The sequence below is a fragment of the Amblyomma mixtum genome, chromosome 5, assembly GCF_055824585.1.
Source record: "Amblyomma mixtum isolate Tamu chromosome 5, ASM5582458v1, whole genome shotgun sequence".
In the NCBI taxonomy this organism is placed as follows: Eukaryota; Metazoa; Arthropoda; class Arachnida; order Ixodida; family Ixodidae; genus Amblyomma; species Amblyomma mixtum.
The window spans coordinates 97,150,576-97,167,816 of record NC_143016.1 but is presented as its reverse complement, the minus strand read 5'-3'; the positions used below and the strand labels follow the sequence as shown (position 1 = coordinate 97,167,816).

General features: G+C 43.6%; 3 protein-coding genes across 4 annotated transcripts in view; 1 reads left to right on the top strand and 2 right to left on the bottom strand.

The window, feature by feature from the left end:
• LOC149343105 (gamma-tubulin complex component 4-like) overlaps nt 1-2,526 on the bottom strand; it is a 28,120-nt gene extending 25,594 nt beyond the window's left edge. Inside the window, exons 1-3 of one of the 2 annotated variants that reach the window (XM_089545622.1) lie at nt 2,269-2,526; nt 1,618-1,744; nt 737-906 (exon numbers count right to left, since the gene is read on the bottom strand). In XM_089545622.1, the coding sequence (XP_089401748.1) occupies nt 737-906; nt 1,618-1,744; nt 2,269-2,343 (372 nt within the window). In that variant the 5' untranslated portion in view covers nt 2,344-2,526. The remainder of the gene's footprint in view (nt 1-736; nt 907-1,617; nt 1,745-2,268) is intronic. The other variant, XM_089545621.1, reaches the window with a different exon arrangement.
• Nucleotides 2,527-8,855: 6,329 nt separating this feature from the next.
• On the bottom strand, nt 8,856-11,036 carry LOC149343104 (uncharacterized). The gene has a single exon (XM_089545620.1). The coding sequence runs from the start codon at nt 10,882-10,884 to the stop codon at nt 9,115-9,117; it is 1,770 nt and encodes a 589-aa protein (XP_089401746.1). The 5' UTR covers nt 10,885-11,036; the 3' UTR covers nt 8,856-9,114.
• A 190-nt stretch (nt 11,037-11,226) lies between these two features.
• Nucleotides 11,227-17,241, top strand: part of LOC149343103 (tetratricopeptide repeat protein 37) — a 55,586-nt gene continuing 49,571 nt past the window's right edge. The window contains exons 1-6 of the mRNA XM_089545619.1: nt 11,227-11,656; nt 11,841-11,932; nt 12,887-13,030; nt 14,747-14,841; nt 14,918-14,990; nt 15,108-15,236. Coding sequence (XP_089401745.1) covers nt 11,632-11,656; nt 11,841-11,932; nt 12,887-13,030; nt 14,747-14,841; nt 14,918-14,990; nt 15,108-15,236 — 558 coding nt within the window. The 5' untranslated portion in view covers nt 11,227-11,631. The remainder of the gene's footprint in view (nt 11,657-11,840; nt 11,933-12,886; nt 13,031-14,746; nt 14,842-14,917; nt 14,991-15,107; nt 15,237-17,241) is intronic.

The window sequence follows — 17,241 nt, the reverse complement described above, 5'->3', positions numbered from 1 at the left end:
GGTTACATGTCTTACCCTATAGTGTCGCAATGAAACTAGAGTATGAAAGTGATTTTTAGACAGTCCATTGGTGTGTCCAGAAACCCCCCCCTACCAAGAACTCGTGATCATCGTTCAAGCAAAATGTCATCATCACATAGCAAGGTCACACGACCTCTTGTCACTGGTCCCAAAATCCACCAATCAAGCGAACGCTCAAACACATTCTTTTGTCACAGTCTTTCTTCCATATTCCCACTACACATGCAGCTGACACTAGCTCCTATCACATTACATAAACAACCTTTCACCATTCTTGGCTTCCGAACAATCAATCTAATGCAGCCAACTCACTCTGCACCAATCAGCCAGTGTCAGTTAGAAAAACAAATGAATAAAGAGCACTCTTTTAGCCAATATTGCACAAACGACCAAAACTTAAACGTTGGTTACATTTTATTCGAAAATTTCCGTCATCTTAAGCAATCACTCCTGTACCTTCAACAGGTCAAAAAGCTGTGAAACTCAACAAATTGCTTTGCAATAAAATGTTCTTCACAACTTTATGTCACAGTTTAACACATCCAAATCTACTATCCTCTGTATTTCATCCAGAGTGCAAAGCCATCGGCACTTCACAAGAAAAACATAAGAAAGCAGCAGTTGCCGACTAATCCAGTGTACAATGACAAATGCTCAGGAAACACAAGGCAATATCACATACACCACACCAATCAGGTTTGAGAAAAAAATTTACCTTATCAAGGACCTCCTGAAAGCGCATCAAGGAGACCTTATTTCCCTCTAGGACCTCTTTCTCGAGGTTAAGCAATTCCTCTGAGTATTGATGCAAGACCTTTTTCAATCCCGCACACAGAGCATGCAAGTAGAATCCAGTTTTAAGCGTCTTCTCGCCTTCCTGTGAACCTGGAATTCAGAAACACAACCCCGTGAAATACAAGCTACATTGTCCCCTACAAACAGTGGTTTTTGTTCCGCACCAATGAACACAAAGCAAGTGCTGGCGGCAATTATTATTGTTGGTTTCATTCGGGAAGACATGGGGACCAAGTACCAGCTGACTTAACTAGCTTTTAATGCCTATGGATGCTAATATATTACGAAAACTACACAACATGAGACACCTTAATGCTTTAGTAACAGGTTGCGTTTTATACCATCGCAGCACACAATTCTGTTTTCAAGCTAAAAGGACACAAAAGAGAAATTTGATTACAGCTACACGTTGCAGAATCAACTGTGAAAGGTACTACAGGAATGTCAGCCAGGCTCCAATGGTATCATTTGCTAAAAAAAAGCAGCAATAGAGAATGATCCTGTTAATGCTGCTGGTAATTATACGAACCACTCATTTGGCAGTAAAACAATATGCACAGCAAGCAATGCATATGATATTTCTCCCTGCTCTTATTTTGAGAAACATTACGGGGCATGCAGCTTAGCAGAGAATATGGATGTGCACAGAGAGTACCAAAACCCTGTATAACAAGGAATGCTTAGTAGCAGCACCACACCTTGTCATGTGCCACAAATCCTTCATAATCATCAGGTCCACCTACTATTTTTAGTATGAGTGGGTATGAACCAGTAAATGTAGTAAGCAAAAGACATTACAACCTCCTGTGCTAAGGCTGTGGTAGGCCGAAACGAAGCTCCGCAAGTACTTGACATGGTAACCCAAAGCACAAAGCTTGTCCAGAATCGTGGTTTCAGATGGATGCAGAAAAGGCAGCCCTTTGACAACCTGCAATCAAACGTGCATGAAAACTTTACTGTAATATGCAAAATCTTCAGCAAAATACTATTTTTTTTTCCATGCAGTTGTGTTGCTTAAATCATAGTAATGAACACCATGCGCGAGACACAGACGTTCGTAACTTTCGATTTAAAATACAAGTTTCGACATTTTGTGCGACTACCTTCGTTCGTCTACAGATGACACATTAGCTGGAAAAGTATGCACAAACAATGGAACAAACGACGCTAAAAACTGGAGATCAATGGCAAGTCCGACTCTTCGTAAAAGCGAAAGTCGCACTCAGAAGCAGTCAAGCGTCACCTCTGACAGCTCGTTTATAGCGCGAAATGATCTGCTTTCGAGCCGACGTAATATCAGATGTGTCGAGTCATGCACGTACAGATCTGTGCAGGTTCCGAGCATACAAAATCCATATCGAACACCGTTGAACAAACTCCAGAAGCCGCAATATCAATAAAATGCACCACAGACAACACGTTACCTGAGGAGTTGGCAGTGAAAGTGCTTACCGAAAAAGTGCCTTCTTTTTCAACGAAAATGGTTCCCGGGTACCCATTCAACGCGAAGAGCAATTCGTGAAGCATTCTGTTGCATTACGCAGGAAGATCTGGCGTAAAATTGGCACTGTCAACTGCGTCACCGCTTACTACATGCTCACTGCAATGAAATCGCACACATGATTGCCGCCATTTTCACCGAACAGCGTTACAGGTCGCCGGGCGTTGCTATGGGTACTGCTTCTTTTAAATATAAGCCAGAGTGTTAAATAATTTTTGAAAACCTAATTTAAGTTTTTAAATCTTATATCTGTGATGTATCTAATTTTTAATTGAACAACTAACTTATGAACATAATAGTAATAAATACTCTGCGACGGCGTGTGAGTAGAAAGGTGTAACCGTAGCGGAAAGAGCAGACGCCTACGCCCGAGTGCCCGAGTTGTGTGCGTTTAATACGTGTTAGAAAAACGCGTTTGTATTCGTGGTTGAATTAATGTCTTGTCGTTTGCATCGCTTTTTCAGTGCTTTAGAGCACGTCGCTTTTCTTCTTTTGCACACAATGACTCTGATAAAACACCAAAGACAAGGTCAATATGCTTCAAAATTAAGTTTCGCTTCGTCCATACTTTCGTGTGCAAACCGAAAAAAAAAAAAAAAAGGTTTGGGGGAAAGGGGGGGGGGGGGGGGGCTATGAAGCGCTTTCCTTCGATTCGTAGCTGGAGATTAGGTCGCTATTGATCGCGCACATTTAGCCACTCCGCCTTTTCTTGTCGCTGCAGTGCAGTGTACAACACAAATCCGCAGAGACGATGGCTGCCGAAATCGTTGCACAAACTCACTTGTGACCACACTGCATGCCACAGTCAGCTGCTTATAGGCCGTTTCTTTGCCGATACAGTCCTTCCAGTCAATCTCTCAGCACGACAAGGTTCTTTCCACGAGCACTGAAGCAGTCACTGTACTGAACGCACTTATTTTAGAAAAATGCAGCTATTTTAGTCGTTGCATTGGTGTAGTCAGCAAAAAAATACTCTTATTTATTTGGAGGCTCCTCTCTAGGCAGCTTAATTCTGCCCGATATACTGCTAAACAAAGCAATTCAACTGGGTGCGCTTACCTTCATACATTCCGATTCCATGCAACTGGTTTCAGCACGATGCCTTCGCATTATTCATGATTCATGCAGTTGCCTTAAGATATTGCTTGACACTGCTGCATTTAGGTCACACGAATAAATGGCATACCAAGCATATGCAACTACATCCAGATTCCATCCTACAGCAGACCAGAATGGCGCATGATGATTGGTATACTGCATTACAGGTGGATAATATATTATGGGAGGGAATAAGCAATGTGTTTCGTTCCACTTGCAATGACTATTCAGTGTTTCTGCTTATAATCCAGAACAGAAGCTTTCAGAGAATGCTTCCTACAACATAACTCTACACTTGCATCAGTAGAAACTGAAAAAGAAAAATTCATGCCAAGTTGTGTGTGCCATAACATAGGTCTTTGAGGCAGCTGCAGAGACTATGCACAAAAGCATGATCACAAACTGACAAAGTGTATCTCAAGAAAACAATACTTTTTCTTTAAACTAACCAAGTTCTTTACTAAACCTAATGGCCCTCTTTGCAGTGCACATAACAATAACAATTTACTGGTAATATTTGTGCAAAGCATACCAAAGGTCCCCATTTGCCATACTTTCGTGTATATTACGCTGTGCAGAAAAGTGCACAATTGCGGTCTATGCTTGCTTCTTTGATAAGGAGTTCTCAAATAAAGGTGTGCCATCATAGTGCAGATACTCTAATCAAAGAGCATAGCCACACCAGTAAAAACAAACTGGAATGTATCACGCTTAGACTCTGCAGGAAATAGATTGGTCTTATATGAGACAGCATTATGATAAAGAAATCATGTGTGTGGTTTACACAACTGAAGTAACTTTGTAATTCCTTGATGATGACTGGAAGCCTACTTGCTGGGAACTCAAGTACTGTTCATTGCACAGTGTTGCTTAAGCAATTGCAGGGTTTGTCCTCTCTATTTCTCACTCCACACTTAGGGTGTGCGGCAATTCAGCCATTTTCGTGGCTTTCATGTTTCAAAATATTCATTGACAGCTCTTCAGAGAGCATTGAGTAGCTTTTTGAATTAAGTTCAATGAATGTTTACAAGTATTGCAACAGCTGCGACTGATTTTTTCTCTGGCTGAATTCAATTAAGAAATATGATGCATGTCAAAATTAATGAACACCAAAGCATGCATCAAAGCATGGAACAGACTTAATAATATGAGAAACTATGACATTTACCTCATCTTTCTATGGAAAAATGAATGCATGAGAGCTGAAGTAAATGTGCTCATTAAGCAGTAAGGAAAGATCATGTATCATGAATTGCACAGACTATTGAAAAAGAAAGGCTGCCGAAACTACAAAAAAAAAATTTGGAAAGTTGTGTTACATGAATGTGCTCTCACGATGTCGCATACATTATGAAATCAGGTGAAGTAAAACAACTGCGATTTGCTGCACTTAGTACATACTATATCATTCACTTCGGCAGAACAAAAGCTGTTCAAACGCAGAGCAACACACCAGTACTTACAAGTGGCTATAACCACAACATCTTAACAGTGCACAAATGCTAGGGTCGTGAACTTTAATAGCTGAACTGCTGTTCAATGAATGTTTAGTAAAGCCTATTTATTATCACCTGTCGGGCATCTTCAGTGTAGAGCTTTTTATGAGGTTGTGTCCATCACTTTTGTGCTTGTCTGCATATGTTGCCCATGCAGATGAGAGCAGAGAAGACAGCGCTTCATGCTATAGCTGCTTTTGAATAGATGCGTAATGAAGTTGGTTATATACAGACATAAGGATCTTTGCAAACTCTGGGAATAAAATTTAGCAAATCTGCAGACTCTGTTCACTTAATTATCTCTATTGGTGAGGAGCACTTTTTGACAGGCTAACTGTTTTGCAGTTTCAAGATATTGTAACGACAACAGAGAACAGAAACACAACACCACCAATTTCCTGTTGTTTTTGTTCTCTCCTCTGTAATTGCCACTTAAGCAAAAATCTTTTTTAAATACCTGTGAGGATCATGCAATAAAACAGCTATGACAGCTAATTTTGATCTTCCATCATAGGCATCGTGATGACCTGTTTGCTGGTTAACATTATTCTACAAATTATATTATATTTGCACCCTGCCTGATTAGTTCATTCAAATTTCACATAACATATTCCAGCATGTCAATCGCTGCCACAACAGTTTGCATCCAATCATGCAAAGTGTTCGCTTTCTTCCAACTGTACACCCATACAATGGAATGACCTTCCCAGCAAAACTGCGTCCGTTTCCGACAGCAACATCTTTCTCAAAGTTTTAGCTACCATTGTATAAGCACAATCTAGTGGGTACCAATAACTTCTCTACAACCACACTTTGCTGAAGTTCATCTAACACTGGAGATGTGGGAACAATCTTGTATTTACCGGTAGCTTCTGCATTTGGTTTTTCTTGTACTTAATCCCCTCTGAAATGCCGGTATAATCATAAAGCAGATTAAGTGAAATCAAATAAACTTCTCCCTCAGGAGCCATGTTACTTGTTTGAAGCATGAAAAAATGCACATATCCTGGCTTCTAGGTCTCCTTCATTTCTGCTGCAAATGTCTGCCATATGAAATGTGCACACATACCAAATCCCCAAGCGATATATACTCATCACATAACACACACCTTTCCAGATAAAAACATGACAATATGCAAAGACAGTCCTTCAGGAAATGAACCGAAGAGAAGCCATCATCATCACTATTTCACTACAGTTAGATGTCTAGAAATTCATGGCTATTTCTTGGTTTGTTCTAAACCATTTCCTATAAATATGAATTCATCCTGGTTTACACAACTGTAATATTAAGCTTCTGTACTAAATCCATTTGCAAGGCAATTATATAAAGTAAACTTATAAACCAGAAAAAAAAAAGCTAAGAGGGGAAGAATGGATTTTAAGTTACCTGACCAAAAATAACTACAATTAATGAACAGCTCTAAAAAAGGTTTCGGTGTTACTGCAGGTCATGAAATCTAGGTATGTCAAGCATTGAGGATGTGGATGCAATTCCACACGAAGATTAATTAAAATGTATGCCACACTGACACAGCCCTTAAAGCTGTCAAGGGCATCATAAGATTTATGAGTGAAATTTCATGCATGACCGTCTAAAGCTGCCAAAGTGCTTTTGAAAAGTCAACTTGATATAAAAAGAAACCCTCCAAAATGGGAGAATAGAAATCAGACAAGCTGTAATTTAGCATAACACAGAAAACTTCATGGCATTTGAAGCATGGGCCAAATCTAACTTCCAACCTCTGTGCTTCCGCAATATGAGGGTAACTGCCTTATCAAAACTCCGCCAACTATGAAGTTAAGTACTGTCTACAAGAGGATCAGGTATGGCGAGACTGCCATCCCTCCCTGTTCATCTTACTTTTTCCTCCAACAATATCACAGTATGAAATGTTTGTGAATATGTACAAAGATAATTGATGAGGTCATGCGCTTGTGCAACCAGAGGGAGATTATTTAGACTGCCTGTAAAAAAGAAAGCATGTCACAAGGAAACAGCATGCTGTGATGAAGGAACCAAGCATGAATCAAAAGCTTCGAAAACGAATGCAGGCAGTGTGTCGGCAAGGGCTGCAAAGCAGGCATAACCCTCTGTAAACCGACGCCTACCAGACCACCATTACTTCCAGCAAAACTCACAGTAAAGACTTTGAAGACCATTACGCAATAAATGCATCAATATGGTTAAGACACAATGTGCTGCCTCCTTTTGGCTAGTGGACATCCTTGCCTTGGTCATAAATGTACCTATGAGTGTTCTGCAAACTGCACAGTGCTTAAAATCACGCGTTTAAATGAGCACATGGCAAGTACTTCTGTTGATATCTATCAGACATGGGAGGTCACAGACTAAGACCGCAAGAGGGCCTTGGAAGGCTTGTAGGCACGTGCTGCATGTCATAGTAATATTGACATTTTTGCTCCAAGGAAAATGCAATCCTTCCAGCAGTCACAAATGTAACGTTGCATTTCACTTGCATGAGATGTGCTGATATGTTATCCAGTGTCCTGCAGAGCTTTGCAAAAAATTTGAGAGATTCCTATGGCTTCAATCTCTGCTAATCTTATGCTTAACACACTGCAGATAGGCCACAAATGCACAACATATTTTTTTTTCTCTTCCCAACAAGCACACAAATGGACTGCTTTCTGACTGCTCTCTATACTTATGAAAGAACGTGGGGATGAGTGTCACTGGGTATCCGTTATTGGTAGAGAGAAAAAAAGACACTGACCTGCAATATGCAGAAAAAAAACGACTACAATATTAACAATGGCCCGAGAGCTCAACTTCAAATTTGGTAGTCTTGCATTTCGTCTTTAAAGGCACAGGTCACACAATGTAATGTAAGCCAATCATTTGTGTGTGTGCCTATTATTACAAATGGCATCAAAAACAAAATAGTGAAGCTTTCTTCACCAATACTTTCCAATTACTATTGCACAATCAAAAGTATGTAAAGGAGACCACCAAGTAAAACGAAAATCTCTCTTGCATAAACATTACTTTGGACGACTGTCCACAGGATGTTTTTTTTTTTGTAACTGAAGCTGTGAAAATGGGTAATGGCAAATAGAAAAGCTTGAGATTTGTTATGACAAAAAACTTCTTTTATGCATAAAACACCTCTTTGTCACAGCACTGAGACATCCATTCCATGAAGCTGAGTAACAAAAATGCCAGTGACTGCTGTCTTGCCTAGAGAGTAACAGTCATGGGCAGTAAAAAAGAAATGCTTTCATCGAAAAATATTTGCACCATAATAGATTTCAACCAAGATGCAACAAAGGTACACTTCTCTTATAAAAGCTCTGGGTCATCACAATCTGCAAGAGAAAACGATCAATCAAGAATGCATGCTTGAGGGCACCAACAAAGTGCATTTGTGGCTCTGCACACTAGTGTGTTAAAGCAGAAAAGTCATGGCAAGCATTCTCAGTAGCAGAATGCCGGGCAACAGGAAAACGCTGCATTTCCGCTAATTCCATCATGGTCTGAAGGTGCTGCTGCTGCAATTCAAAGCTTTGACAAAAACTTCCCAAAGCAATGTTCTAAATAGCAATCACGATAATGCAAGACCAAGCTTATGTCCACCATAGCTTCTGTTTTGGCAACTAACAGCTGTTCGTTCACATACTCTCCAAAGAGCCAAGTTGCGGTTTACTTTGTCCATGTTTTGATCAATCAGTGATGATACACACATTACTTCAATGCACCATTCGTCCCTTGCTCCAAAAAGCTTGGAAAATTTCTTACATGAATTTAATCTCGCCGTTTCCCAGCACAATGTCACACGACAAACAAATTTTGCATAATCTACAAGCCTTCTAACCAATTATAGTGAAGATTGCAGTGGATTTAGTGAAGACTGATGAGCGGATAATGTGACAAGTAGTCACCCGTGGGGGATGGCACTTGCAACATCGACAAACAAATCGCGTTTTGCTGTTTACTGTTTATTCCATCGCTTTGCGGGGATGACTTTTTTTTTCTTTTTGCGTAAATTTAGAAAGCAAAGACTGAATGAAGAAAAGGTAATTCCACAGTAGCGCCTCAAGGAGCTTCTTCACTGAAAGAAGTAACCGGGACAAATTTTGGGTCTGTGGAATTCTCTGCGATCCACATAGTGGCCGACACTTTGATAGAAATAATATTAACAAAAAAAAAATGCGAAGGGGGATCGAGGTGTAGAGAGAAGCCTAGAAGCGTGCGGCCATGTTAGTGGCATCTGTTAGGCTTCCCCCGGTCAGGATAGCAGGGTCCTGAGCGATCCAGGGCATGTCTGGGACAGAGCTGTTTCCCCACGGTGGGGGGCAGCTGTTTCCGAACTGTGACGAGGGAGGTCCCCTGAGGTGCGGGGGGGCGTGATGTGGGCCTGCACCCTGTGGGCTGCCCCCAAGGGGTGGCCCAAAGGTTATGTTCACTGTGGGCAAGAGCGAGCGCAGCGCTTCCTGAGACTCACGCAGCGCGCACAGTTCCGCCAGCCCATTTCCAGCACCGGCCATGGCCGGCCCCTGGTGCGGCGGCAGGGGCACCAGTTTCTGTGTCTGCTGTCCCACTAGGAATGGACTAAAACCTGGCGGCGGTGGTGGTGGAGGCCTACGTAGCAGCGGTTCGAAAGGCGGTGTCGGGCGAGACGGTTGCAGAAAAGGTGTCCGCTGATGGTGCAAGGACAACAGTGTTGGGGCCTGTAGTGGAGATGACAAGGTTGTGGCCAAGGGAGCTGCCAGTGGCGCCGACAACGGAGTTGTCAGGGCCGGCGGTGCAGCCCCGAGAGGATTGCTGCTCGTCATCGTCGACGTCGTCGCCGAGACCGCCTCCTTCTCAAGCAAGTCGGCCAGGCCCTTGGAGCACTCGTCCCACGGGTCGAAGCCCAGGTCGTCCTCGTGGGCAATCGCGTCGTCCCCGCCGGCCCTCGTCGGCTCGGGGGACGGGGGCGACAGGGACGCCGTGAACGTCGGTGACGGGTCGTCGGGTGGCGTGCTTCTGTTCTCTTTGGGCGCCGGCGGCGTGCCGCCGCTGCTGGTGGTGGAGGAATTGTTGGCTGCTGCGGCCGCTGCCGCCGCCGCAGCGGCGGCGGCAGCAGCCGCGGCGGCCGCCTTCTGTTCGCTCTGCCTGGCGTGCCGTGGCGCCAGCCCTGGCTTTCGCGGCTTGTTGGCCTTCTTGGGGGCAGTCGTCGCGGGCGCCGCCGCCGGAGCCACTGCGGGCGGCGGGGCACACGCGGCCACGTTATTGTTGGCTGCCAACATCTGTTCGTGTAGCTTACGCTCGTATTCCTGGTGTTTACCGTGCTGCATCTCCTCCTTGGTGAAACTGGCCGCCTGGTCACCCAACTCATGCAGATACATGCAGTCCGTCTTTGGACACTGCTGGCCCCGAAGAAAATAGTTGCAGTACTTGGTGGTGCCCAGAGAAGCCTTTAGAGTCCGCCCGTCCACTTTCACGTTGTTGACAGCCTGGATGGCTCGCAGCGCATCCTCCGCCTTATAGTAGGTGACGTAGGCGCTCGCCGAAGGGCCTTGCAGGCCCGCGTACGAGGTGCTCTGATTGACGACCACTTTGTGAGTTTTGCCATATTTACCGAAACAGTCCTGCTTCTTGAGCGTCTCTGCGTCCGCTAGTCGCGGTGGCAAGCCCACTACAAACACCAGGTTTTTCTGTACAACGCGAACGTTGGCCAAATGTTTACGATTTTCGGAGAGCTTCTGTTTCCTCTGCAGGTCCCTCTGCCGTTTCTCGTTCTTTATCCTGTGCAGCTCTTCCACTGAGAGAGGTTTAAAGTCGGCCGGGTCTTCGGGGTACTGTTTTCTGCAGGCGGGACAAAGCCCGTTTTCGTCAGTCCTGATTCGGTGCCAACAAAATCGACAAATCTGGTATAGACAAGTGCATGGGAAGAAGTTGATGTCGTCCATTTCTAGCGGTTCCATGCACAGCGGGCATTCCACATTCTGATCCTCTGCTGTAGACATCGCTGACTGGGACACAGACTCCAAGGGAACACGAACAGCACTCTGCCCAGATATGTGTAGGAAAATTGGCTTTTTTGTAAGCACCTGTCAAGCGAAGAACACACCTTAACTTCCGCTTGCGTCGCTTATGCCTCTCAAAAACTGAATAAAAAAAAAAATAGCGACCAGGTGGCAGCACAAATGCTGGTACGTTCGTTTGCTCGGTTGCATGGAGTCTCAGAAGGACTCGAGCTCTTCACGCGAAGCGTGACGCAACGTAAATGACGTCACTAATGCACTCTTGCCTGCGTGTGCTTTGTCTTGACGGAAATAAACCGAGCGCATCGTAGAGCCTCTTTTCGAATGCTGGCGGCGCTATCGTCGGAACCCGACTCTTCGGCGTCTTCGGCTAGGACGTGAACCGAATCCGACGGGAAATGTGAGGCGCGGTCGAGAGTTACAGTTCTTTCTGACTGTTGCTTGTTGCCACGGGGTAACAACATACAGGGCCTCGAGTAACGCCTGTTGCAGCTAGTGGGGCAGCAGCCCTTCAACAGTGGACGCGTTTTTATCGCAAGAGCCCGTCTGCTACGGGCACATGCGGTGCGTACTGGCACCTCTGACGTGGTGTGGTCACTTCATGTCACTGCACCTTCTCCTAAACGAAACCGACATGTATTGTGCCTGTGATCGTCGAAGTACGCCTAACCGGGGAAACCACGACTACACTGTCCAGGAGCAAAACACGTGCTCCTGTAACCTGATCGCATGCATGCTGCAGTAGTTACGCAAGGTGAAAGTATCGTTTACACAGCACCCGCAGGTCGGTGCAAAATGCCTCTCTTGTGCGGAATTCCTAGAGCAGTAGCGGTCTTTTACGCCGTTGCTGCTCGTTTTTCTCTTCACATATTAATAATAATAAAAAAAAAAACAGGAGCGAAAGACTGTAACATTACCTGTGGCTTTACTCTTTTTAGCAATGGATTCCAAAGAAGTGAAGCAAGCGCTCAAAGATGCAAGGGACGCAATCAAACAGAAGGAATTCAAAGCCGCCTTGAAGCACTGCAAGGTTGGACTGCTTCCACTTTAGTTTTTGACAGCAGAAACTTGTCTCCCTTTCTGTGTTGTTTCCTAGCTGTTGATACATTGTCATAGGTGTCATTAACAAAGAAGAACAACTGTTTCTGTTATTGTGCAGATTGCAGTGTACAGACTTGCATTAAAATGCTTTGCACTGTTTTCAGAATGAAGACCCTAATAATGCTATTCAGACACATTACAATGTCAATCGGGCATCGTTTGTCAAGTACATGCTATGTGACTTCTTGTTAAACGTGCGCACACACTAATCTACTGTTCAGAGGCACTGGTGTTGAATGTAGATCCTATTAGCCTAGTTAGTTGTCAGGTTGTGCACAATTAAGGCAGCACGAACATGCTCCATAGTTTGCACTTGCCGGACATGTTGCGCCGCAAATTCTTATTTATGCAGACACACTCACAATACTCAGTCTAGGCAGTGCCATGTATGTTGGCCAAAGCAGGAGTTGATACTTACAACATGACGGAATTGCTTCTAGCATTTGATAAATTTTCAGAAATCGCTGAAAGTATACAGTTGGCTAGAGTGCCAAGCTCAACCTTCTTGCCATTTTCAATATGAATGTCAGTGCCACCTTCCTCTGTAGAATAAGTGAGGCTGGTATGCAGGAGTCTTTATAAAGAAATGCCCTAGTGTTATCCCTGTTTGAATATGCCACTTGTAGAGTACCAGTGCCTAGCTTGAGTACCTGTTTGTAATGACTTGCACGGACCAGCAAGCTTAATTCCTTTTAGCAGTCATGGGCAGTATTGTTCCATTGTTATGGCAGACTTGCTGCTTGTGCCTCAGCTAGGCTGCGGATTAACGCAACGGGCGCTTAAAGCTCTTGGACATCCCGGGAATGTTTGGGACGTCGTGCAGACGTCCAGTGGAGTTTCAGTGCCATTGTGAAAGATAACTACTTGGGTGTGTTTCTTGCAGACTGCCCTGAAGTTGGACAAAGAATGCTACATGGCCTGGGTCTTTGTTGGAGCAGCAGCACAAGAAATTAATCAGCTGGACCAGGCTGTTGCAGCCTTCCAAAGGGCCTGTAGCATTTCTCCTGATCAAGTCCTGGCATGGCAGGTATGCATGTTCGTTACATGCAAGTCCAACTGACAAAGAGAGAGCTTTATTGGTTAAATTATTTGTGTGCAAGTTATTCAGCTTGCTCACTGAGTTGGTTGCCCAGACTCCGTTGGTTTAAACTCTGCCCCGTAGAAGCCACTCAAATAATCTTTTAGTGCTCAGAAGTGGACTGAAGTGCTCCTGCTAGTGTCATGCTTCTATTGTTTTCTTGTTTTCAGTGAAGTAAAAATTCATTTTCTTAACAGCATATTTTTTTACTTGTGAGCTGATTTTATTAACATTTTAACAACCTTGGAAACAGCAACCTTGGCCGCGCAAGCCCCACCAGTTGCAGCACCTGCCATTAGGGCAGTGGCGCATTGTTTAACCGCTGCACCACTGAGCCAGGAGCGGTATGAGGACTCCCAGCGGTCTATGATTGTAAAGTAGAGAATGACAAATTTCGCATATATGGGCATTAATGCTATTAATGCCCATATATGCGATATATACAACCAATTAATAACCTATTAATAACCTATTATTACATATATATATATTAATAACCTATTAATAACCTATTATTATATATATAACCTATTAATGCTACCGCATCATACCCTTAAGGCAGAGCTTAAGTGTCCCCTCCAATTTTTCTGCAAAGTCATGGACTTAGCTTATGCAATTTCTTGAAGGAGCAAACACATCAAGTTTATAAGATTTTTTCTTTTTTACTGTAAACATTGTGTATAGCATTACTAATACTGGAACACAGTACTTTATTTTCCATTACCCAGTGGATAATTTAATATCACATAAAGGGCTGGCTACCTAGAGAAGCAAGCATAGTAAGGGGCAGCAGAAAGTTAGATGGAGGGATGAGATGAAGAAGTTTATGAGGATAAAGTGGCTGCAGCTGGCACAGGACAGGGTTAATTGGAGAGATATGGGAGAGGTCTTTGTCCTGTAGTGGGCATAGTCAGGCTGCTGCTGCTACTGATGATGAGAGACTTGATAGCAGTTTGAGTTCACTTTCTCAAAAGTCAGGGCCTCAGTAACGTGTTACTACTGGGGGCAGACAAAAATGATCCCTGGCGAAAATCTTTCCCAGCCCAAATGGTTTATGGAACAATTTCCAGTTGGTTCCATTTGGAACCATTTGGAACCAACCGGGTTCCAGTTGGTTCCAACTGGAACCAACTGGAAATTGTTCTATAAATCAGTTGAGCTGGGAAAGATTTTCACCTGGGCGATGCCCTTCTACCATGTGTGCCTCCGCCTTATCTGTTGTGTAATGCTATGAGCAGCTGAAAGCATGCCGGTCTCATTTGTGGAGGCTGGGATTGGCACGTTTATGAAGCTCATTTCATGCATCATGCTGATGCTACTGTATGAGTTAGGTTTTTCTGAAAGTCAATCAAGCAGATTTCTGCGCTCCTAGAAAAATTGTTTCATGTACTGCTTGTCTTCGATAATTATTTGTATGCCTCTTTGTATATGCAGAAAGCCTTTGGAAAGCCTTTTGTACCCTTAAAATTTGCTGCCTATACTGCTTTAATATCCTGCCCTCATACTGTCCAATTCTGTACTTGGATATTAAAATGTTCACGCTGCTCAGATCCTTGTTAGAGAAGGTCTTTAGCTTTGTATTGATGACTACTTTACACTCTAAAAAGTTTTAATGCATCTGGATGAAATTACGACTTCGTAGCTGAATATTTTGATGTTTTCCAGGGCATCTGTGCACTATATGAGAAGAGCCAGGACATAGGAGACTTTGAAAATGACCGTCATTCTGTGTACATGAAGCTGATTGAGCTTAGCACAAAGTGAGTACAATCAAAGATGCAACGGTAAAATTTTTTTGTAAAAGTGATGTAATAATTGCTTCAAATTTTTCTGCAGTGACGTTGCGAAACAAATTGAAATAGCTGTGAAGCTCACGAGTCATTACAGAAGCAGTGGAGATGTGGCAAAGGTATGTACAGTTAAAATTTTAGTATTGCTGTCCCCGTGTACTTTTGGGGTTTACTTTAACTGTGCTGTTTGAACTTTCTCTCTGTACTTTTCTCTCATTGCGCGCTTCTCCTTTCAGTATGTGAATACTTTGGAGGAGTGTGCTAAAATAATAGGTGACAAACCGGAGATGACCAAGTTGTGGCGATCTCTTGTGGACTTCAGCACAAACAGACTGACCACTTATCCAAAGAACCACCAAGAATTGGTATGTCGGCTTCGTCTGGTTTTAGTTGGTTTGTCGATTATTGTAATGTGCATGCAGAATACAGCTGTGGGACATGACTTGCAAGAGCCTTTTATGAGTGCTTAAGCGTCATTAGTATCTTCAGTGTCAGCCTTGTAGATTTTCACATCTCTGACTGCTGGTTATGAGTGTCAGAAAAACAAAAACAAAAAAAGAGTGCCTTTTTATCTCTTTACCGAACACGGTGGCAGTTATAAAGCTAGGGATTCCTTTTCTTAAATGTATGAGGTTTCTTCTACCTAGTTCTTTTATTATGAGGAAATAAGGCTGCATAAATATATTTAACAAGCAAGATTGTGCAACAAAATTGCTGACATAAATGAATTCTGCATTTTGTCAGAAAGCGTGTAGTTTTAGGTACTGAACCTATATAATGTTTGTTTTGTAATTTTCATCAGCTCTTGTGGGCTTAGCATGTGCCAGGCAGAAGTGGTGTAGATTCTGGATTTTAAGGCGGAAGCCTTTAATGCCTCATCGTTGTAAGCAGAAGTTGTCGACAGAAATGTCACGCTTTTGAATTGGTCGAAACGGTCGTGACGTCACAGCGCGCGAATTTCAAACAGGGCCAATTGCACTTAGGCAACCAATTACAGGGATCGTATAGTGATGCTCCAAGTAAGTGGGAATGAGTTCTGTTAATTGCTTAATTACCTAATTAACCTAATCAACCTTCCTAGTCAGGTCAGATAAATAAATAAAACTGAGTAGGAAACTGGTCGAGCTCGGGAATCGAACCCCGGTCTCCGGAGTGCGAGACGAGCACGCTACCACTCGGCCATGCCAGCTCGATGGTTTTGAATGAACAAAGGCGCATCTGGTGAATACGGTGTCATCGTTCACTCCCATCTTCCTCCCTTCCCGGTACAGGGAGGTTCAGGTGTCCACCGATGTATGCTAGACAGATACATTCCCTTTCCTCAAAAACCAATTTACCGAACGGCGATGGCATTCTGTGGACTCCCTGTCAGCGTTGCAAGATGCTGTCGCGTTCCACTCTTAGAGGCGAAGATTAACATCTTAACCACACATCAGTGACACAAGGAGCAGCACTGTGCTTAAGACTTTCGCCTTACCGCACTTTAGGTCAACAAAGTGCCCCCTGAATTTTTCTGTTCATTGCCTACTGTTTGTTTTGTACCCACTGGCCTGATGTGTATTTGAGTGTAGTTGTAGTGAACGTGCTTGGTGCAACAAGTGTAATTGGCTGTGCGAGTGGTGTCCTTGCACACCATCGAGGAACAACCTAGTGCGACAGTTGCATAGGCATATTCAGAGAGGACTCGGGTTCTTGCAGCAGGAACACAGACAAATGCAGCTACTTATCGCATTTTCTTGCAAACAAACCTCTCATGCGTGCTGGACAAACGATCAGGAGCAGGCCACACTTTGAGTAGTCTTAGCTGATTGCAACAGAAGCTCACAGACATGAACAAACCTGTCATGTTGTGCAGATGCCTACGACCCAGGTTGCTGCACTTTTGAATTAGCTATCATCATGTTGAAATATGTTGTAACTTATGATTGATGTCAACAGTGCATAGAATTTCTTCGTGTTTGCTCATGAGAAGTACCCATTAAAGCTTGAGAAGCGGACACTTTTCTGTCCTAGAACAAAGCTGTTTCATGCTCTACATTCTTGTATGTAGGTTCTGGTGGTCATCAGATGATTTAGATGAGCTTAGAAATGCTGTATTCAGCAGCGAAAAATAAACAAGACTAAACTGACAATCATGACTGGTTAACATGGGTTGGACAGTTTCTGTCTGGGTGCGATTTATGTTTGTCATATATTCTAATACCCTTGCTGGCTATTGCAGGAGTTTGTGAACATTATATAAGTGACTCCATAGATGGGCAGTCAGGCATCAAAGGTGTTGTGCCCCGCCGTGGTGGCTCAGTGGTTACGGCGCTCGGCTGCTGACCCGAAAGACGCGGGTTTGATCCCGGCTGCGGTGGCTGAATTTCG

Bases quoted from the DNA above. Each gene is read 5' to 3' on its own strand.
- LOC149343104 (XM_089545620.1), bottom strand. From the start codon at position 10,884: ATGTCTACAGCAGAGGATCAGAATGTGGAATGCCCGCTGTGCATGGAA.